Source organism: Chrysemys picta, chromosome 1, assembly GCF_011386835.1.
Source record: "Chrysemys picta bellii isolate R12L10 chromosome 1, ASM1138683v2, whole genome shotgun sequence".
NCBI classification, from domain to species: domain Eukaryota; kingdom Metazoa; phylum Chordata; order Testudines; family Emydidae; genus Chrysemys; species Chrysemys picta.
Genome location: NC_088791.1, coordinates 84,917,742 through 84,940,905, shown reverse-complemented (window position 1 = coordinate 84,940,905; position 23,164 = coordinate 84,917,742). Strand labels below are relative to the sequence as shown.

General features: G+C 45.0%; 1 protein-coding gene across 14 annotated transcripts in view; it reads right to left on the bottom strand.

The window, feature by feature from the left end:
• The window catches only part of CFAP54 (cilia and flagella associated protein 54), a 207,898-nt gene that overhangs the window by 13,901 nt on the left and 170,833 nt on the right, over window positions 1-23,164 (bottom strand). For all 14 annotated transcript variants that reach the window (XM_008178758.4, XM_008178756.4, XM_024099621.3 and 11 more), the window contains 3 exons: window positions 21,874-22,015; window positions 11,533-11,736; window positions 10,497-10,708 (listed from right to left, as the gene is read on the bottom strand). In XM_008178758.4, coding sequence (XP_008176980.2) covers window positions 10,497-10,708; window positions 11,533-11,736; window positions 21,874-22,015 — 558 coding nt within the window. The remainder of the gene's footprint in view (window positions 1-10,496; window positions 10,709-11,532; window positions 11,737-21,873; window positions 22,016-23,164) is intronic.

Here is a 23,164-nt window from a genome sequence, read left to right as displayed (position 1 = left end):
GTCTTTTCGGACAGCTGCACATGCCTCTTGTGCATGCCAGGGTTTCAGAAGGTTGATATGATATATTTGCTCTTGTTTCCGATGTCCCGGTTGTTGCACCTTGTAATTTACCTCCCCTACAGGTTCAACTATTTCGTGGGGTCCTTGCCACTGGGCCCAAAGTTTACTCTCTGTTGTGGGTACCAGCACCATTACTCGGTCTCCAGGCTGGAACTGCCGAACTTTGGCTTGGCGATTATACTGAGCTCGTTGGGCCTCTTGCACCTTCTCTAGGTGTTCCCGCACAATGGGTGTGACCCGTGCTATCCGGTCCCTCATTTGTAACACATGCTTAATTACATTCTTCCCCTCATTGGGCTCCTTCTCCCAAATTTCCTTTGCTATGTCCAAGATGCCTCGAGGGTGGCACCCATATAATAGCTCAAAGGGAAAAAACCCAATTGAGACCTGAGGCACCTCCCGGATGGCAAACATAAGGTATGGTAGTAGAGTGTCCCAATCCTTCCCGTCTCGACTTACCACCTTCCTTATCATAGCCTTCAGGGTTCAGTTGAACCTTTCTACCAGCCCATCGGTCTGTGGATGATAGACCGAAGTCCTCAAGGTATGTATGTGGAGTAGGTCACATAGGTGCCTCATTAGTTTTGACATAAATGGGGTTCCTTGGTCCGACAGTATCTCCTTTGGTAGCCCCACTCGGGCAAAGATCCCCATTAGCTCTTTGGCTATTGTTTTCGAGGCTGTGTTCCGCAAGGGGACAGCTTCTGGATACCATGTAGCATAGTCCAGAATGACAAGTATATATGGATGGCCCCGGGTAATCTTCTCTAGGGGTGCCACTAGGTCCATGGCTATTCGCTCAAACGGGACCTCTATGATGGGTAGGAGTACCAAAGGTCCCCTCAAGTGGGATGGGGACAGTGCAGCTGACACTCTGGGCAGGAGGCGCAGTATCTCCACACTTCTTCATGCACTCTGGGCCAGAAGAACCTTTGTAGGACCCTTGCCAGGATCTTCTCTACCCCTAAATGCCCCCCAAAAAGATGGCTATGCATGAGGCTTAATACGGCCTTCTGGTGTTTGTGAGGCACTAGGAGCTGCTCTACCTTCTGTCCTTGTACTGGTGCAATCCGGTACAGGAGATCCTTTTTTATAATGAAGTAGGGGCCAGGTTCCTGGGTTTTCCCTTCCATGGGGACCCCATCTATTTCTGTTACCTCCTTCCTAATGTTGTCATACCTTGGATCTTCAGCTTGGTCCTGTCCAAAATGTTACCTCCCAGGGCTGGTCTGCCCGAGTTCTAGGGATGGGTCTCTATCGCGTCTGCCGGTTCAGAGGCATTAGGGTTGGGGTCTGTCTCAAGTGCTTCTCCCTCCTGGACCGCCTCCTTTTCAGCTGCCCAGGTCCGCCTACCTACGAAAGCAACCCTCTGGCTTTGGGTCAGTATTCAGGTTCCCAAGGCCTTAGCTGCCCTTCTTTCCTTTTTTTCGTCTTTCTGCCCCACCTGGGAGTGGATAAAATGTCTGGGGAAATTTCAGAGAAAATTGGGAGTTGACAGTCTACTGTGGACGCCTCACTAGCTTCAGGGTCCTCCCCTTTCTCCAACCCCCCTACTGGGAGTAAGTCATCAAATCCTGGGAAGTCCCTCCCTATGAGCAGCAGGTAAGGGAGTTTAGGCACTACACCTGCTGCTATCTCTGTAGCGTTCCCTTGGATTTCAATTTTTACCGGGATGGTGGGGTGGTAACTAACCGTCCCATGGATGCATGTCACCCCAGTGCGTTTTGCCTGTAGTAACTGACTACGTTTCACGAGCTTTCCTGCGATGAGTGTGATGGTGCTCCCCGAATCTATCAGTGCTGTGGTCTCTACTCCATTTAACCTCAATGGCCTGGTATATTTGTGTGGGGTTAGTGCAACCCCCACAATGTGAATTAGGGAGCATGGGTTTTCCTGGTTGCCTAGGTTACACTGCATAGACTCCTCAGCATTGGGGCACTGTGCAGCTATGTGTTCCCACTCCCCGCAAGCATAACATCTGTATGGGGCCCAAGGTGTCCCCCGGTCTAACATCACGATCCTCTTCACCCTCAGTGCTTTGACTTTTGGTGGCCTCTGGTGGGCCTTCAGTCCCTCTCTTTTTCCACCTGGGCCTTCCTGGGGGCTCAGTTGCCTGAGATCTGGGGATCAGTGCCACTAGTTTAACCCGGGGCGCCTCTTCCTTAACTGTTTGGGTCAATTCCCTCACCGTCCTTTGCCTCTCTACCAGTGCAACAACCTTGTAGTAGGTGGAGGGGTCACTCTGGCTTACCCAGGTGCGAAGATCTGGCGGTAGTCCTCGCATGTACAGGTCACTAACCAGAATCTCTAGTATCTCTTCTGGACTCTGAGACTCGGTCCATAACCACTTTCGTGCGAGATGGATGAGGTCATATAATTGGGACTGCCAGGTTCTGTTGTCCTAGTACCTCCACTGGTGATATCGCTGGGTCCGCACTGCAATTGTTACCCCAGATCTGGCCAGGATCTCTGCTTTCAGCTGGAGGTAGTCTGCTGCAGCCTCTTCAGACATATCACAATAGGCCTTCTGGGCCTCCCCACACAGGAATGGAGCGAGGATGCCAGACCGCTGTTCTCGGGACCAAGCCTCCCATATGGCTGTCCTCTCAAAGGCCAGGAGGTATGCCTCTATGTCATCCTCCCGTCTCATTTTCTGTAGCCAATTGCTGGCCCGTATGACCAGCGTCCCATCATGGCTGTGGTTCAGCTCTGTAAGAGCCTTCACCTGGTTTACCAGTTCCTGCAATATAGCATGGTCTTGAGCGATCTGGTCCATTAACAAGTGATTGGTCTTCTGCTGCAGCCTCACTGCCTCCTGTTGGGCGGCTGCCTGGACACGCGTAGCCTCCTGCTGGGCAGCCATGGCTTGTATCAGTGCCCGCACTACATCATCCATTGTGGTGAGGGGGAAAATAAACCCTCTCCCTCTTTTTTTTTTATTTTTTTATTTGGGACACAGAGACTGTGGAACAATCCCCACAGTCTCTGTGTCCCACCTAGTGGGTCGGGGACAGGCCAGATCCCTTTCAATTTAGACCTTCCCTTCTGGTGTTTCTCACAGACCAGGTCAACTCCTCCTGTGTCCTATCAGGAGTTGAGGGGATGGGGGAACCCGGGCCCACCCTCTACACTGGGTTCCAGCCCAGGGCCCTGTGGATAGCAGCTGTCTACAATGTTCCCTCTATCAGCTGTGTGACAGCTACAACTCCCTGCGCTACTTCCCCATGGCCTTCCCCCTGGACCTTCTTTATCCTCACTGCAGGATCTTCCTCCTGAAGCCTGATCATGCTTGAACTCTTCCCTCCTCCAGTAGCACGTCTTCTCACTCCCTGCTCCTTGCACACCCCGCTACTAACTGATGGGAGGTCCTTTTTAAACCAGGTGTCCTGATTAGCATGTCTGCCATAATTGATTCTAGAAAGTTCTTACTAGGTTTCAGGTGTCTTGATTGGTTCTAACAGGTTCCTGATTACTCTAGGGCAGCCCCTGCTCTGGTCACTCAGGGAACAGAAAATAGTTCATCTAGTGGCCAGTATATTTGCTTTCTACCAGACTCCTGTACCCCACTGGTCTGGGTCTGTCACAATAGCTTTATTTAGGTTTGAGGCTTGAAATTTCTTTTAACCAACTATACAAAAACAATCTCCAATTTGCATCTCAAATAAGGGGGAAAACTTGTAGGGAAAGGCTCCAGACCCAGCTTGATGAGTAACCACCTCAAAGAGGTTATTAGGAGTAAGCAGAAGACCAACAGTGAATGGAAGAAGGGATTGATCAGCAAAGAAAGCTACATTTTGGAGGTTAAAAAAATGTAGGAATAAAATGACTATAGCTAAAAGTCAAGCTGAATTAGCTCATGTCAAGGAAAGTAAATAACAAGAAGATTTTTAGTTATAGAAATACAAAGAAAATAAGGAAGGACGAGGTTGGGACTCTATGCAGTGTGGATAGGAAGGGGATTATACATAATCTAGGTATAGCCCAAAATCTAAATGAATGCTTTGCCTTAGTTTTCAATAAAGATGATAATATGGAACATAGGCATGAATACAACACGGCTGATGAAAATGAGTATATAGAAATGGAAATTACCACACGTGAGTTGGAAGGAAAATTTAAAGAGCTTAATGTGCTCAAATTGGGGGAGGGAGGCTGTATCATTTCCATCCCAGAATACTGAAAGAACTGGCACATGAAATTGCTAGTCCAGTAGCAAGGGTATTTAATAAATCTATCTATTTGTGGGTAATACCATATGGACAATAGCTAACATTGTACCTATATTTAAGAAAGGGGAGGGGGAAGCGATCTGGGCAATTACAGACCTGTTACTCTGACCTCAGTAGTATGCAAGGTTTTAGAGCAAATTGTGAAGGAAAGAATAATTACATTCATGGAGGTAAATGGTAATGGGGATGTAATGCAACATGGGTTTACCAAAGGTAAATTATGCCAGACTAACCTGACTTCCTTCTTTGAGAAAATAACTGATTCATTAGATAAGGAAAATACAGTAGATCTAATATACTTGGACTGAAGTAAAACATCTGACACACTACCACATGGGAAATTACTAGCTAAATTGGAGAAGATGGGGATTAGTACAAGAATTGTAAGGTGGACAAGGAACTGGCTAAAGTGGAGAAGGCAACAGGTCATGCTGAAAGGTGAACTATTGAACTAGAGGGAGATTACTAGTGAAGTTCCTCAAGATCAGTCTTGGGACCAATTTTATTCAATATTTTTTATTAGTGATCTTGGCATAAATATAACTGTGTGCTAAATTTGCTGATGATACCAAGTTGAGAGGAATCATCAATGCAGAAGATGATCAGAATATTATATGGGAAAATCCTGATGACCTTAAAGGGATGAAATTCAATATTACAAAGTGCAAAGTCATGGACTTAGAGTCTAATAATAAGAATTTTTGCTACAAGCTGAGATTCATCGTTTGGAAGTGACAGAGACGGAGAGAGACCTAGATATGTTGATCCATCACAGGATGATTATAAGCCACAAGTGTTATAAGGCTCTGAAAAAGACAAATGGAATCCTAGGATGTATCAGATGAGGCATTTCCAAAAGAGATGGAGAAGTCTTTATGCCACTGTACAAGACACTGGTTAGATCTCATGTGGAATACAGTGTAAAATTTTGGTCAGGTGCAGAGAAGAGATACTAGGATGACTGGGTGCATGGACCTATACCTCTGGCTGAGCTATTGAAGTGCTCAAATTTTGATTTAAAGACTTAAAGTTACAGAGAATTCACCATTTATTCTAGTTCAAACCAGCAAGTGACCAGTGCCCCATGCTGCAGAGGAAGATGAGCCTTCCCCCTCCGCCCCAGGATCTCTGCCAATCTGACCTGAAGGAAATTCTTTCTCAATCCCAAATATGTCGATCAGTTAGACCCTGAGCATCTGGGCAAGACCCGCAGCCAGAGACCCTTTTTTTCTGGAAAAGAATTCTCTGTAGTAACTCAGAGCCCTGCACATCTAGTGTCCAATCTCTGGCCAGCATGGAGGTATTGCTGATAGCAGTCGCAGATGGACCATATGCCATTAGAGGCAACCTCATCATACCATCTCCTCCATAAACATATCAAGCTCAGTCTTGAAACAAGTTAGGTTTTTGCCCCCAATAGTCTCCTTGGGAGGCTGTTCCTGAACTTCACTCCTATGCTGGTTAGAAATCTTTGTCTAATTTCAAGCCTAAACATGTTGATGGGCACTTTATATACATTTGTTCTTGTGCTAACATTGGCCCTTAACTTAAATAACTCCTCTCCCTCCTTGGAATTCATTCTTCTGATGTATTTATAGACAGCAATCATACCTTCCCTCAGCCTTCTTTTGGTTAGGCTAAACAAGCCACGCTCCTTAAGTCTCCTCTCATAAGGTAAGTTTTCCATTCCTCTGAGCATCCTAGTAGCCCTTCTCTGAACCTGTTCTAGTCTGAATTTATCTTTCTTAAACATGGGAGACCAGAATTGCACTCATTATTCCAGATGAGGTCTTACCAGTGCCTTTTATAATGGTAATAACTCTTCTTTGTCTCTACGAAAAATATTTCACCTGATGCATCCTATGGTTGCACTGTCCTTTATCACAGCTGCATCACATTGACGGCTCATAGTTGTCCTGTGGTTGACCAATACACCCATGTCTTTCTCTTCCTCTGTCACTTCTAACTGATACATTCCCAGCTTATAGCAGAAATTTTTGTTGTTAGTCCCTACATGCAAAGTGCAAGGTCATGACTTGTGACGTTGCACTCTATATGATTTTATGAAAATATGCTAATGAGTGTAAATATAATGTAACTGGAATATGATTCATGCAAAAGGTCTCTTGTAAGGTATCATTACAAAGTTTATAATCTACTGAGTGTGGTCATCCTATTTGTATGCATCATTCTTGTATCTGGAACTAGAAATATGAAATATAACTCTGAGGGCCTATTGTAATTAAGCAATTATGCATTAATGGTGGTTTGGAATCTTGATGACTCCCATCAACCAGGAAAATTGACTGTGGATGGCTCTGTTTGCTTGCAGGCCTTTCTGTGAGTCAGGCTGGGAGGAATGAAGACTTGGGGTCTCACAGGACATGTGACCATGTCACCTGGTACTGAAATCCATCTTAAACCTGGGGCTTTTCCATTTAGAAGGAGGGGTGGGGACCCAGAGAGACAAAAGATTCCCATCTTATGCCAAAGCTATATAAGGGGGTGGAACAGAACAAAGGTGGCTGCAATCATGAGAAATCCCCTAGCTACCACTTGAGCTGGAACAAGGACTGTACCAGGGGAAAGGATTGTGCCCAGACTAAGAAGGTGTCCTGTCTGTGATAGAAGCTTATTGAAACATCTGAGGTGAGGTTTTATCTGTATTCAGTTTTCTTACTGTACTAGGCTTAGACTTGTGTGTTTTATTTTATTTTGCTTGGTAATTTGTTCTGTCTGTTATTACTTGGAACCACTTAAATCCTCCTTTTTGTATTTAATAAAATCACTTTTTACTTATTAAATAACTCAGAGTATGTATTAATACCTGGGGGGAGGGGACAAACAGCTGTGGATATCTCTCTCTATCAGTGTTATAGAGGGCAAACAATTTATGAGTTTATCCTGTATAAGCTTTATACAGAGTAAAACAGATTTATTTGGGGTTTGGACCCCATTGGGAGCTGGGCATCTGAGTGTTGGAGACAGGAACACTTCTTAAGCTGTTTTCAGTTAAGCCTGCAGCTTTTGGGGGATGTTGTTCAGACCTGGGTCTGTGTTTGTAGCAGGCTAGCATGTCTGGCTCAAACCAGGCAGGACACTGAAGTCGGAGGAAAACGGGCTCAGAGGTAGTCTTGGCACATCAGGTGGCAGACCCAAAGGGGGTTTCTGTGATCCAACCTGTCACATGACTATTAAATATCATCCCATTTCTGTTACTCCAGTTTTCAAGGTCCTCCAAATCTTCTTGTATGATATTCCAGTCCTCCTCCATATTGGCAATACCTCCCAACTTTGTGTCATCCACAAATTTTATTAGCACACTCCTGCATTTTGCGCCAAGGTCATTAATGAAAATGTTAAATAAGACTGGTCCCAAAATCAATTCTTAAGGAACTCCACTAGTAACCACCTGCCAACCTGACTGTTAATCTTTCAGTATGACAGGTTAAGGTCTCCTAACCAGTTCCTTCCCCACCTTTCAGTTGTCATATTAATCCCCATCTTCTCCAATTTAACTAACAATTTCCTACATGGAACTGTATCAAATGCTTTACTGAAATCCAGGTAAATTAGATTTACTGAATTTCCTTTGTCTAGAAAATCTTATCTTCTCAGAGAAAGAGATCAGGTTGGTCTGGCACGATCTATCTTTTGTAAAACCATGTTGTATTTTATCCCAATTACCTCTCTGTCTTTAATTACTCTCTTTCAAAATTTGTTCTAAGACCTTGCATACAACTGAGGTCAAACTAGCAGGCTTATCATTTTCCAGATCACCCTTTCCCCCCTTTCTTAAATATAGGTATTATATTTGCAATTCTCCAATCCTGGGATATGCCCCCCAAGTTTATGGATTCATGAAAAATCCTTGCTCTTGGTCTTACAATTTCATGTGCCAGTTCCTTTAATATTCTTGGATGGAGATTATCTGGACCCCCTGATTTTGTCCCATTAAGTTGTTCGGGTTTTGCTTCAGCTTTCACCTTGGATGTGGTAATTTCTACTTCTACACTCTTGCTCCCATCAGCCACCCTGCCATTGCCCCTTATTAAAAACCGAGGCAAAGTATTTGTTTAGGTGTTGACCCATACCTAAATTATCTTTAATCTCCACCCCATCTTCAGTGTTTAGTGGTCCCACTTCTTTACTTGTTTTCTTTTTATTTATATAGCTACAGAACCTTGTACTATTGGTTTTAATTTCCTTTGCAATGTCCAGTTCTGCTTAGCTTTTGGTAGTTCTCACTTTATCCCACACTTTCTGATCTCCAAGAGTTAGCTTTCCTTCGTGATCCATCCCTTCTTCCATTCCTTGTAGGCTTTCTGCTTTCTCTTAACAATCTGTTGAGATGCTTGTTCATCCAGTTTGGTCTGCAATGCTTCTCGATGAGTTTCTTCCCCTTGCTTTGGATGCAGGCTTCAGATAGTTTCTGCAACTTTGACTTACAGTAATTCCAAGCTTCTTCATATTCAGATGCTTGAGTTCTTCAGTTCAGTCAACTTCCCTAATCATGGAACCTAGTTCAAGACCTATTTTTGTTTCTGCTGGAAGAGCTTGGCTTATTTAACCTAGAAAAAAGAGGACTTAGAGGGTATATGATTGCTCTCATCGGGGGAGGGGAATAAACACCAGGGAGGGCTATTTAAGCTACAGGACAATGTTGACACAAGACCAAATTGATATAAACTGGCCATAAACAAATTCAGACTGGAAATCAGAAAGTTACTAATCATCAAAGGAGTGAGGTTCTGGAATATCCTCACAATAGGAATTGTGGGGAGAAAAAACTAGATTAGTTTTAAGAGAGAGATGGACAAATGTAAGAGTGGGATTGTATAATGGGATTGTTTGTGATGGTGGAGGACAGGGCTCAGCAGACCTGGGGAGGTCTCTTCCAATTCATATATTATGTTCTTAAAAGTTTATGTTTCAGGGCTTCAGCTGGCATCCTGTAGGGTTCAAGAAAGGACACCCCTCACCGCCGCAGTGTATTCTTAGATGGTTTTGTTTGGTCTACTTCCTCTAAAGCATCAGAGATGGTCATGTGAGATGGGATACTGATGGGCGGGCCAGGGCTCCAAAGTGGCATTGAGCATTCTCTCTCTCAGATGCTTGGTTGGCTGATTCTTGCTCACATGCTCAGAGTCTAACTGATCAATGTATGTGGGGTTGGGAAGGAATTTTCTCCTAGACTGGCAGTGACTTTAGGTTTTTTCTCCTTCCTCTGCAGCATGTTGTGCAGCTCACCCACTGAGATAATCTGTGTATATTTCACTTATCAATTCCCTTCCATTGCAAGGGCCTTGGGCATTGGTATATGTCAGTCTCTCCCATGCTCTGCCTGTTTCACATAATAGTTTAGGCTCCTGTGGACTGTAATACTTTGGATTTAGTGTGTGGGTGCTGGGTTTGTGTTGGTGGCCTCTGATATACAGGAGAACTGAATAGCTGATCTGATGGTCACTTCTGGCCTTAAATTCTATGACTGTGAGATCTGGACTGGACTAATTGACATGTTTGTTTGCAACCCTTCAGTCCTGAAAGGACTGACTCTAAAACTACCAACTCAGCTGGTCTAATAAGCATATTTACAATTGTAACACCTTTAAAAATAAATTAAATCTGGAGCTAAACACCTCTGCAGTGTCCTCTTTAGACAAATAAATATAATTAATTTTTTGAAGAAAATGTTTCATAATATTGTATGTAACATATAGAATATATACAAAACATACAATTCTGACAGGATAGAAGGTTTTTACAATCTGAATATGTATTAGGTATTGTGGTATTTTTGGTGTGATGCATGGGGATTTAACCAAGGGATAAGGCAAAAGTATTGGTCTTCTATCAAATAACACTGAAATTTTCTTTAGCTTTTTATGAAAATTTTCATTTAAAATAACATTGTTTAATTGCTACTATTTTTCATGCTATAGACACAACGTACATTGGATGTAATTCACTCCTGTGCAGAGGATCAGCACAAAAGCCGATGCAACAATTAATTCCTTAAAATAAGACTTGAATAGGACGTAAGTGTGGCATGGGCTTTGTGCTAGCCCTGTACACAGGTGTGAATTTCACCCTTGTAGAAGAGCTGGTAAGAAACAGAATATTTGGAGAGTCCATGAAGCTCTCCATGAATGATAAGTGCAAGGCATGTCATGCAAGCGTGACAGGGAAATAATTTTTAAAACATACCTTTACAGGAACAGCAGCCAGACTAGCACCTGGTTTTTCTAAAAACTGCAATTGTTTTGGAAAATCTTCAAGACAACATGTTGAATAGATATACAGATGTTTTTTAAGGAAAATATGCATTTCTGCTAAACGTAGAACAATTCCTGTATCAAAAACAGAAGTGAACAGTGCATCTTCCATAGAAAATGATCCAGGTATTGATTTGGAGACCGCTTTGGAAAGAGAAAAATCTTAATTAATTTACCATTTGCTATTTAGAAATATAGACTTTCTATGACTGCTTGGCATTTATAAATCCAAAACATATAATAAATTTAAATAAATTCAGCAATGAATCTGTAAATTTTTTTTTGCAGAATTCCTAAACTGATGGTTCTTAATCATTATTGTTTATTTGAATTGTTGTAGGACCTTGAAGCCACAGTCATGGACCAGGGCTGTCTGTAGCTGAATAAACATAACAAAAGTAGCTTAAAAATCCATACAATTCTGTGACAGACTAGAGCACCCACCTCCCAGTTGGTGCTTGCAGAAAGAAACGCTTTCTGAGGTGATTATTTTAAGAGTTGCTCAGCGGAAGGAAGAATCCATCTCTCCCAGGAGCTTAGTTAGGGGTTTACCCTGAGACAACAGCTGAGGCGGAACAAAACCACCCCTGGAGCTTGGGATGTAATGTTGTTTTTAAGTGCAACTCTCACTATCACCTTGACAATCGAATATTTTCTTAGGCCTCCATAATTAAAAAAAAACAGTTTGAAAATGAAATAGCTTACTGAAATAATAACAAGAAATCAATTTCAAGAGACCCATTTAGTGATGCAAAAGAGACATAATATGGTAGTCTAAGTCTACATTCATTTACAGTAGTTTTACACTGGCATAACCCCATTGACTTCAGTGAAGTTTCTCCTGATTTACACAGTGCAAAAGAGCTCAGAATCAGGATCAGTATCAGGTACTTTGGAGTTAGTCCCAGAGAATAACTCCCCTAATTCCCCTGGCATCAAGAAAAAAAAGTAAAATTGACAGTTCATACCAAAGAGAGGGCTCATGTTATGTCTTATTAAGTAATTATGGTAGCGGATTAAATGCACCCATGTTATAGTTTGTTTCCACTGGCTGTCCTTGGAGATATTATATTCTGTTCCTTCACTTTCAATTTGGTCCTTTTCACTTTGTATGATTTCTTCATTTTTGATAGAAGAGACCATAAGGTTTTTATAGCGAACCTCATATCCATCTGCAAATGCAAAAACAATTAAACCTAACTCACACCCATTTTATTCAACCTTGCAATTTGCAAGTTTAAAAGCTAAGGTGTACTTCACAGCAAAAAGAAACTAAAATGCACACCAAAAGAGAATTTTATTTTCAATGCTATTTCTGAGTCTTGTGCTGAACTTTATCATCTGCAGCTGAAATGCCATTTGTGACCCCAGCAATGTGGCTATACAAGGGAAGCAACTGTAAAGCCCTTTCCAACCTGCTTTCGTATTTGTTTACCAGTCAGGAGAAAATGTTTTTAACATTCAAAATTTTAACATCAGGAGCCATATTCTGTCTGGTCCTTATGTGAATTCATGCTGGGGTGGGAGGCAGGAGGAGAGGCACATGGCATCTTCAACCTCTTTGTGTGGCCTACATGAGGGCCAGGCAAAACTGCAGTTCCTGTGCTCAGGGGAGCACAGTCCCCTGAGGACATGGAGACTGTAGACACAAACGGTTTGGGAAGGAGGAGGAGGAATATATTCCCACCCCTTTCTGCACCAGCCTGGGGAGCAGGCTGTACCCAATAAAGGGGGGGGGGGGCAGGCAGTAGGTGCACTGTCCTTGAGCTAGAAAACTCCTGAAAGCAATGACTCCCCATGGGCCCCATAGGACAGTGTGACTTCTCTTAGGCCTGGTCTACACTATGAGTTTAGGTCAAATTTAGCAGCGTTAAATCGAATTAAGCCTGGACACGTCCACACGACGAAGCCCTTTTTTTCGACTTAAAAGGCCCTTTAAACCGGTTTCTTTACTCCACCTCCGACGAGGGGATTAGCGCTGAAATCGGCCTTTCCGGGTCGGATTTGGGGTAGTGTGGATGGAATTCGATGTTATTGGCCTCCGGGAGCTATCCCACAGTGCTTCATTGTGACCACTCTGGACAGCACTCTCAACTCAGATGCACTGACCAGGTAGACAGGAAAAGCCCCGCGAACTTTTGAATTTAATTTCCTGTTTGCCCAGCATGGAGAGCACAGGTGACCACGCAGAGCTCATCAGCACAGGTAACCATGATGGAGTCCCAGGATCGCAAAAGAGCTCCAGCATGGACCGAACGGGAGGTACGGGATCTGCTTGCCATATGGGGAGACGAATCAGTGCTAGCTGCACTCCGTAGCAGTAAACAAAATGGCAAAATATTAGAAAAAGTCTCAAAGGCCATGAAGGACAGAGGCCATAACAGGGACGCACAGCAGTGCCGCGTGAAAATTAAGGAGCTAAGGCAAGCTTACCACAAAGTCAGAGAGGCAAACGGAAGGTCCGGGGCACAGCCGCAAACATGCCCCTTCTACGCGGAGCTGCATGCCATGCTAGGGGGTGCAGCCACCACTACCCCAACCATGTGCTTTGACTCCATCAATGGAGAATCATGCAACAGGGAAGCGGGTTCGGGGTATGAGGAAGATGATGATGAAGACAATGAAGATAGCTCACAGCAAGGAAGCGGAGAAACCGGTTTCCCCAACAGGATATGTTTATCACCCGGGACCTGGAACCAGTAACCCCCAAACTCACCCAAGGCGTGCTCCCAGACTCTGAGGGCACACAAGGGACCTCTGGTGAGTGTACCTTTGTAAATATTACACATGGTTTAAAAGCAAGCATGTTTAATCATTAATTTGCCCTGGCAATCGCAGCCAGTACAGCTACTGGAAAAGTCTGTTAACGTGTATGGGGATGGAGCGGAAATCCTCCAGAGACATCTCCAGAAAGCTCTCCTTTATGTACTCCCAAAGCCTTTGCAAAAGGTTTCTGGGGAGGACTGCCTTATCCCGCCCACCATGGTAGGACACTTTACCATGCCAGGCCAGTAGCACGTAGTCTGGAATCATTGCATAACAAAGCATGGCAGAGTATGGTCCCGGTGTTTGCTGGCATGCAGACAACATCCATTCCTTATCTCTCTTTGTTATCCTCAGGAGAGTGATATCATTCACGGTCACCTGGTTGAAATGGGGTGATTTTATTAAGGGGACATTCAGAGGTGCCCGTTCCTGCTCGGCTGAACAGAAATATTCCCCGCTGTTAGGGGTGAAGCGATCATCCCAGAGAATTGGGTATGGGGGGAGGGGAAGGGGCCTAGTTGGGTTTGTGCTGCATGTTAACCCGGAAACCGCAGCCCCTCCTTTTACATTGCAAACCCATTTTGAATGGCCAACCCAATGGGTGCTTGGTATGGGAAATGAGGGCGCTGCTGTTTGAAACCATTCCCACATGTTATGAAGATTAAAAAAGCCAAAAGACTGTGGCTTACCATAGCTGCCTGCAAGCCAAATTCTGTTGCCTGGCACTGCATGAGTGATCTCTCACACCAAACTGGCAGGCCCTCAATATAAGAGGAAAAATGCGACCTTGTAACGAAAGCACATGTGCTGTGTAACGTGAACAGCAAAATTTAACATGAAAGAGTGTAGCCATTGTTCTCTAAAATGTGTCTTTTTAACCACCTCTCCCTTCTCCTCCACCAGCTGCAAATGTTTCTTCTTCGCAGAGGCTAGTGAAGATTAGAAGAAGAAAACGGCGGACTCGGGATGATATGTTCTCGGAGCTCCAGATGTCCTCCCACGCTGACAGAGCACAGCAGAATGCGTGGAGGCAGTCAATGTCAGAGTGCAAAAAAGCACAATATGAACGAGAGGAGAGGTGGCAGGCTGAATTGTGGGCTGAAGAGAGCAAGTGGCCGGCTGAAGAGGATAGGTGGCGTCAGCTTGCTGACAGACGGCAAGAGTTGATGCTCTGGCTGCTGGAGCATCAAACTGATATGCTCCAGCGTATGGTTGAGCTGCAGGAAAGGCAGCAGGAGCAGAGACCGCCGCTACAGTCCCTGTGTAACCAACAGCCCTCCTCCCCAAGTTCCATTGCCTCCTCACCCAGTTGCCCAAGAACGTGATGGGGGGGCCTCCAGCCACCCAGCCACTCCACCCCAGATGGTTGCCCAAGCATCAGAAGGCTGGCCTTCAATAAGAGTTAAAGTTTTAAACTGCAGTGTGTCCTTTTCCTTCCCTCCTCCCCCACCCATTCCGGGCTACCTTGGCAGTTATCCCCCTAGTTGTGTGATGAATTAATAAAGAATGCATGAATGTGAAGTAACAATGACTTTATTGTCTCTGCAAGCGGTGCTCGAAGGGGGGAGGGGAGGGTGGTTAGTTTACAGGGAAGTAGAGTGAACCGGGGGGGGGGGAGGGTTAATCAAGGAGAAACAAACAGAAGTTTCACACCGTAGCCTGGCCAGTCACAAAACTGGTTTTCAAAGCTTCTCTGATGTGCACCACGCCCTGCTGTACTCTTCTAACTGTCCTGGTGTCTGGCTGCACGTAATCAGCGGCCAGGCGATTTGCCTCAACCTCCCACCCGCCATAAATGTCTCCCCCTTACTCTCACAGATATTGTGGAGCGCACAGCAAGCAGCAATAACAATTGGAATATTGGTTTCGCTGAGGTCTATCCGAGTCAGTAAACTGCGTCAGTGCGCTTTTAAACATCCAAATGCACATTCTACCACCATTCGGCACTTGCTCAGCATATAGTTGAACAGGTCCTGACTACTGTCCAGGCTGCCTGTGTATGGCTTCATGAGCCATGGCATTAAGGGGTAGGCTGGGTCCCCAAGGATAACTATAGGCATTTCAACATCCCCAACGGTTATTTTCTCGTCCGGGAAGAAAGTCCCTTCCTCCAGCTTTTGAAACAGACCAGAGTTCCTGAAGATGCAAGCATCATGTACCCTTCCCGGCCATCCCACGTTGATGTTAGTGAAACGTCCCTTGTGATCCACCAGGGTTTGCAGCAGCATTGAAAAGTACCCCTTGCGGTTTATGTGCTTGGTGCTCCGGTGACAAGATAGGGATATGGGTTCAGTCTATCGCCCCACCACAGTTTGGGAATTCCATTGCAGCAAAGCCATCCACTATGACCTGCACATTTCCCAGAGTCACTACCCTTGATATCAGCAGGTCTTTGATGGCGTTGGCTACTTGGATCACAGCAGCCCCCCACAGTAGATTTGCCCACTCCAAATTGATTCCCGACTGACCGGTAGCTGTCTGGCGTTGCAAGCTTCCACAGGGCTATCGCCACTCGCTTCTCAACTGTGAGGGCTGCTCTCATCCTGGTATTCTGGCGCTTCAGGGCAGTGGGAAAGCAAGTCACAAAGTTTCATGAAAGTGCCCTTACACATGCGAAAGTTTCGTAGCCACTGGGAATCGTCCCACACCTGCAACACGATGCGGTCCCACCAGTCTGTGCTTGTGTCCCGGGCCCAGAATCGGCATTCCACGGCATGAACCTGCCCCAGTAACACCATGATTTGCACATTGCTGGGGCCTGTACTTTGTGAGAGGTCTATGTCCATATCAATTTCCTCATCACTCTCATCGCCGCGCTGCAATCGCTGCAATCGCCTCCTTGCCTGGTTTTGCTTTGGCATGTTCTGGCTCTGCATATACTCCAGGACAATGTGCGTGGTGTTCATAGTGCTCATAATTGCCGTGGTGATCTGAGCGGGCTCCATGATCCCAGTGCTATGGCATCTGGGCTGAAAAAAGGCGCAAAACTATTGTCTGACGGAGAGAGGGAGGGGCGAGTGACGACATGGCTCACAGGGAATTAAAATCAACAAAGGTAGCTGTGCATCAGGGAGAAACACAAACAACTGTCACACAGAAAGGGCCCCCCAAAGAATGAACTCAAAACCCTGGGTTTAGCTGGCCGTTGATTTCACGGAGGGAGGGGAAACCAAATGAATACAGAACAAATGTGGTCCATCTATCTTTTACATCTTAGGCTGGCAGCAGATGGTGCAGTATGACTGATAGCCATCGTCATCTTCTGGGTGCTTGGCAGAAGATGCTGTATTACGATTGCTAGCCATCATCATCAAGACGGTTCAATAGGACTGCCGGAAGGACTGAGTCTCCAGGAGACAAAACATGTCTGCCCAGGTGCCTCTGACCGAACTCACAGAGGAGTACGACGATGATGGATACCAGTCGTAATACACCATCTACTACCAAAAGGCTATACAGCAGCAGCTCCTTGCAATGCAGCCCCATGTCTGCCAGCACCCAGATAGCCGATGACGGCTACCAGTCATACTGCACCGTCTACTGCCAAAAGGCAATTAGCTGTTGCTGTGTAGCAATGCAGTACCACGTCTGCCGGCACCCAGATGACATATGGTGACAATGAGCTGAGCTGAGCGGGCTCCATGCTTGCCGTAGTACGTCGTCTGCACGGGTAACCCAGGTAAAAAGGCGCGAATCGATTGTCTGCCGTTGCTCTGACGGAGGGGGAGGGGCCTGACGACATGTACCCAGAACCCCCCGCGACACCGTTTTTGCATCATCAGGCATTGGGATCTCAACCCAGAATTCCAATGGGCGGCAGAGACTGTGGGAACTGTGGGATAGCTACCCACAGTGCAATGCTCCGGAAGTCGACGCTAGCCTTGATACTGTGGACGCAGTCCGCTGACTTAATGCACTTAGAGCATTTTATGTGGCGACACACACAATCGCCTGTATAAAAACGATTTCTATAAAACCGGCTTCTATAAATTCGACCTAATTTCGTAGTGTAGACATACCTTTACTCTGGGCTGTGCCTAACAGATGTGAACTAGCTCCAGAGTGCATATAGTTTTCGATCTGATTCTTCCATTATGTCATATTAGGCCATTCCACATTTCCATGCTTTGGCTTTTTGCCTGTAGTGTCTCCGATCTTCCCATTGGTAGTGCACAGGCAGACTGCTAGGTGGGTGTAGAACACTACTGATGTCAATAGGGTTCGATCTGGGCACAGCATGTGCAATCCACTGCAGGATCAGACTTTGATTTTTCATTTTCACTGTGCAGTAGGTTCTAAACCCAACCTAATAAGACCATTATAATAAAAATCACTCTGTGTTCCAGTTATTTCTGATTTTTGATCTTTTGTTTAAGATCTCTTGTTTTACTTAATCCATGACAAACTCAAAAAGCACATTGGCCAATCTTATTTCTTTCTTTTAATGAAATCATTTAAAGGCCAGGTTACTTATACAATGTATGGGTCTCTGACCCTCCTTATAGAACTTGATCCTGATTTTGCAAGTGCACTGAATACTGAACTCCATGAAATCAGTTGGGCATCCTGCTCCCAGAATACTTGCAAGACCAAGCTCCTTTTTTGTTATTTCAACCCTTAGGAGTGATGGCTGGTGAGGCAGTCTTCTGCATGAAACTCCTTTGCCAACTTCAAAAAGGAAATAACTGACTGTAAAGTTCAGAGGGCATAATCTATACTCAGCAGGGTGTGGAGCAGAATGATCAGTGAGGCTAACACTCTACCCTGCTTCTGCTGCCCTCCAGGGTAAGAAAAACTCTAAGAGCTAGGGAAGTTTCATCAGTTTTGCCAGTCTTGAGCTAAGGAACTAAGATCCAGAAGTGAGAATCATGCACAGATGCTATCTTTAAAGAAGCTATTATTAGCACAAAGCTCACAGCACAAAAGAGAATGTAATCCGCACAATGCAACAGTAGAGCTGGAGTAGTGAGTATTAACACTTGTATTTCAGCACATAACACAGGGAATCCTTGCATCTGCAGGCCTGGCAGCACCATTTGAACTATGCCTGATTTAGTCTCTTTTCCAATTCCTTGCTGTTTTCAAAGCCTACAAAATCTATCTCTACATTCTTGTCTGTCTCTTACAACCATTCAAAAAAACCTTTGGTATTAATTCCCAGTGGCAATCTCCCAAACAACAGTTTATGCTAATTATGTGTGCATATAGAAAAATAAGTAATGCCTCCATTATTCCCATTTTCATTGTTAAAGATCATTTCATTGTTAATTGTAAAAACAGAATGTAAAATGCCCACACTGTATATAAATGAAATTTTTACAATTTCCCTCATTAGTGCCTCTAAATCTAATATTTTACATGCTGTGTTGCTCATTTTCATTTCAATTCTCCTTTTCATATTATGGCTTATTACTTCCTTTCTACATCCTCCATTCTCCTTTGTATTCCCTCTCAAAACAACCAGGACAAACACCTGCAACATTTGCTAAAAGAAAAATGATAAGCAATTGTCAGCAAATGGAACTCATGCCAGACAATTAAATTAATGGAAGGCTGTAGCACACAACTCATCTGTTTTTATAAACCAATCACAACACATCTATTTAACAGTGGTGTAGTAAGCAGTCATTGCTCCACTTCACCAACATGTATCAGACACAATAATTCCATCTACAGTAGTCATTTGGAATAACTGAAATTAAGTCATTGGAACAGAATGTTATCACAGCATCAAGGTTTTCTGTTTCAAAAAATATAAACATCTCTGTTTTGCCTTGGTATTTACATAGCATTTCAAAATCATTGTTCCACAGCAACACTTTATTTCACTGAAATTATTTCTTAAATAAAAACTGCCATTTCATCATTTTAATGAGCTCCATTGTTTGCAGAATAATTTTAGAGGTTGGAGAAAAATCTCCCTTTGTTAATTTTAGCTTTTATCATTCAGCAAACATGGATAATTTTTTCCTTTGTTTCTCAAATGGAGCTTGATTTTTAAGGAAATCTTTTTTGTTTACTTTTACTATGAGACTGATCTCTGCGTAGCTCTAGGAATAGGGTTTGTTATGAATCAACGAATGCAAGATCACAAAACATTATTTTTGGCTGGGACTTACATAAACTCTATTGAATATATATTTTTTTATTTACTGGATTGGAAAGATAGTGTTGGATAGTGGTTGATTAATAGGATATAATAACTATAATAGATTATAATTAGGGCTGCAGGTTTGTCACTGCCTGTGACTTTTCTCCCTGTCTGTGTGACTTTCCCAAAGGCTGGGTCACTGGCTCAATGCATAGCAGAGGCCCAGGAAGCAGTGGGAGGTAGGAGCTGGAGAGTGAACTTACCTCAGTCCAGTGAGGAGATATGAGGAGACTGGAAAGTGAGCCTGCTCTGCATTCACCAGGCACATCGTTGCTCAGGTTCGGCCCCACTATCCCTGCATCATGGGGGGAGGATAGGTGGGCCAAACTTCATTAAGTGGCATTATGACCTAGCATGTGGAGTCACAGTGCCTCTCAGGTTTGGCTCACATGCCCCTCCATCATAATGGGGGAGATGTGGGATGGTCAAACCTGAGCAGTAATGCAACCTGCGCACTAGGTTACAACAGCTGGAGTGGGGCACTGGGCCCAACCCCGTGGAACAGCAGCTGCAGGAGCCTCTGCTGCAGCGTGAGCATGGGGCACCAGGAACAGTCCTGCCGGAGCTGCCACTACCCAGGGTGAGTGCGAGGCAGGCTTGTTCTCTAGTCCCCTCTCCCTTCCTCACAGAGTGCGATTAGGGTTGCAGTGCTGGGGCTACTGCAGTTGGGGTGGGGCAAGGAGGAAGGTATTTTTTTTTTAAATAAAAAAATCAGGGAGCAGTCACAATAAATGTAGTGACCCATGACTTTTACTGAATTTACCATTTGTGCTCCAGGATTTTTGATAAAAAATGCCATGGCTAATCTGCAGCCCTAATAACAGTTTTAACTGCTTAATGTAAGAATTCCTTTGAAAAACAAATCAAACAGAACCTTACTGACTACTAGTAATATTTCTTTTTTTATTCCAAATTCAGACACTCCAAGGTAAAACTAACCTTTAGAGAAAAATTCTGCCCTAACTCACTATGTGAAAAGAAGCAATGGTAGCTGACCAGAGGGTTGGGAGCCATCCCTCTAGGTCAGAAGTGGGCAAACTTTTTGGGTCGAGGGCCACATCTGGGTGGGAAAATTGTATGCAGGGCTAGGGCAGGGGGTTGCGGTGCAGGAGGGGGTGTGGTGTGCAAGAAGGGGCTCAGGGCAAGGGATTGGGGCAGAGGAGGGGTGCGGGGTGTATGAGGGGGCTCAGGGAAGGGGGTTGGGGTGCAGGAGGGGTGCAGGGTGCGGCAGGGGGCTCAGGGAAGGGGGTTGGGGTTCAGGAGGGGTGTGGGGTGTACAAGGGAGCTTAGGGCAGGGAACTAGGGTGAAGGGGGATGCGAGGTGCAGGCAGGGGGCTTAGGGCAGGGAGTTGGGGGGCGGGGTGCAGGAGGGGTTTGGGCTCTGGCCCGGCGTTGCTTACCTAAAGCGACTCCGGGGTGGCAGCGGCGCGCACCAGGGTAGGATAGGCTCCCTGCATGCCTGCCCTGTCCCCGGCCCCGCGCCGCTCCAGAAAGCTCTGCGGCCCCTGGAAGATGGGGGACGGAGGGCTCCACGTGTGCTGCCCTTGCCGCGCTTCCAGGTACCTCCCCTGAAGCTCCCATTGGCCGCGGTTCCCCATTCCCAGCCAATGGGAGCTGCGGGGGGCAGTGCCTGGAGGCAAGGGCAATGCACGGAGCCCTCTGCCCCCCACCCGTGGGCCACAGGGACGTGGTGCCAGCCGCTTCTGAGAGTGGCGCGGGGCCCACGGCACCACGGGGGGCAATCCTGCAGGCCTGATCCAAAGCCCCGAGGGGCCAGATCCGGCCCGCGGGCTGTAGTTTTCCCACCCCTGCTCTAGGCATAGGGCAGGTTGGCTCAGATAATCCTGATTCAGCATGCGCAGCTGTCTTAAAAAGGAACCGTTTAGCAGTGTGTCCATCCCTCCCACCACACACACTGATTTACTTGCCAACCCCAGCATGCTCACAGGGAGTTAGGTACACAGTAACTCCCCTAACTCAGTTGGCCATGCTCCCTTGGTGATATGAAGTGCTGGCAGGTGAGTTAGCTGGCACTAAAACCACTAGGAGTGTAATTTGCCCTGCTCCTGTAAGGGTATACTAGGGCAGTGGCAGATGTTCCCTCTTCTTTAAGTCTTGTACTTCTTTGCAAGGCCAGGAAGGATTGTGTCTTTATCTTACACGTATTACAAATAAAATGTATTGCAAGCATGACAAACTAATAAGAAAGCTTTCATGTTTCTTTTCTGCCAAAAAACCACAAGTGATTGAACCTAATACCAAGGTAAACCAGATGGTCTGACTTTGTAATATAATAGTGAATTTACATATTAAATTCACTGTTGTATTACATGTGATGGATATTTTCCATTGATTATTAAATGCTCTACAATTGTTAGATATAAAATAATACCAGACAAAAAATCTTTGTATGAAGCAAGAAGGTCCATAGAAGCAAATTCTGGGATGTTCTGTTGTGTTGTGGCTTTCACTTGGTGGCCTTTAACACTCTTCTTTCCAATTAATAGCTGAGAGGCAAGCATAGCTTCACTGACCTAAAATTAACATTTAAGTTAGTCAGAATCAGGTCATTGTAATATTTATACATATTGAGACTAGAAAACAGACTACAAAAAATTAAGCACCCAACACGAGAGGTGACTGGGGAAATCTTCCATTTCTCTCTGACATACAGTACATATCTCACTTAAATAGATAATTACTGTTGACAACTTAATTATTACACAAGTGATTTCAAATCAGACATCCTCACCTGGATGCCACTGATGTCTGCCCACATGTCAAATGCGTATGCATACATATAAGGCACTTAATTCCTAGATTTGCATTGTATCAAAGTAAAAGCAACCTGTGTCAGACATGGCCAGGAGAGATTAAAAGCATTGCTCATATAGCATTCATTTTAAGTATTCCAAATAACATGCCTGGCAGAAGTCTCAATGAATTTTAATTCTTGTCCCTCCTGCATTGTGTTCTCTTCACAGCTGGTAGGAGTAGAATACAGGGTATGTTTACACAGCAAAAAAAAAACCATGAGGCAGCGAGTCTCAGAGCTCATGTCAACTGACTTGGGCTCACGGGATTTGAGCTGTGAGGCTATAGCAGTGTAAATGTTTGGGCTCAGGCTGGAGCCCGAGCTTTGAAACCTGGCAACAGGGTGGGCCGCAGAGTCCAGGCTCTAGCCCAAGTCTGAACACCTACACTGCTATTTTTAGTCCAGCAATGCAAGCCTGTCAAGGCTAATTCCCCACTCTGGCACTTCGAGTGCAGAAAGTGGGGGCCCGCAAGGATTCTGAAAATTAATACTGGCCACTCCAGGCTTGTATTAAACTCCCAAGGTTACAGTTTCTCTCTGACCTTGGATGAGTAGATGCTGCCACCACCCAAGTGCAAAACCCCTTTGAGAATCCAGGAAGACGCACTTGGGAATTCCTCCCTGTGGGGTACCCTCAAGCCCTTTCCACCCACACCCCCTCCTCCGGGGAAGAGCTGAGAAAGAAAGAAAAAAGAAATCAGCTGTCGTCACCAGCTAATTAAACAACATGTGCACAAACCTCTTTAAGACACACAAATTCAATTCTGCTCTAAAAAAAGGTAAATATTATTAATAAAAAAAGAAAGAAAATACATCTGGGAACTTAGGCATTTGCTAGATTTAAAAAAAAAACAACTACAAGGATTAA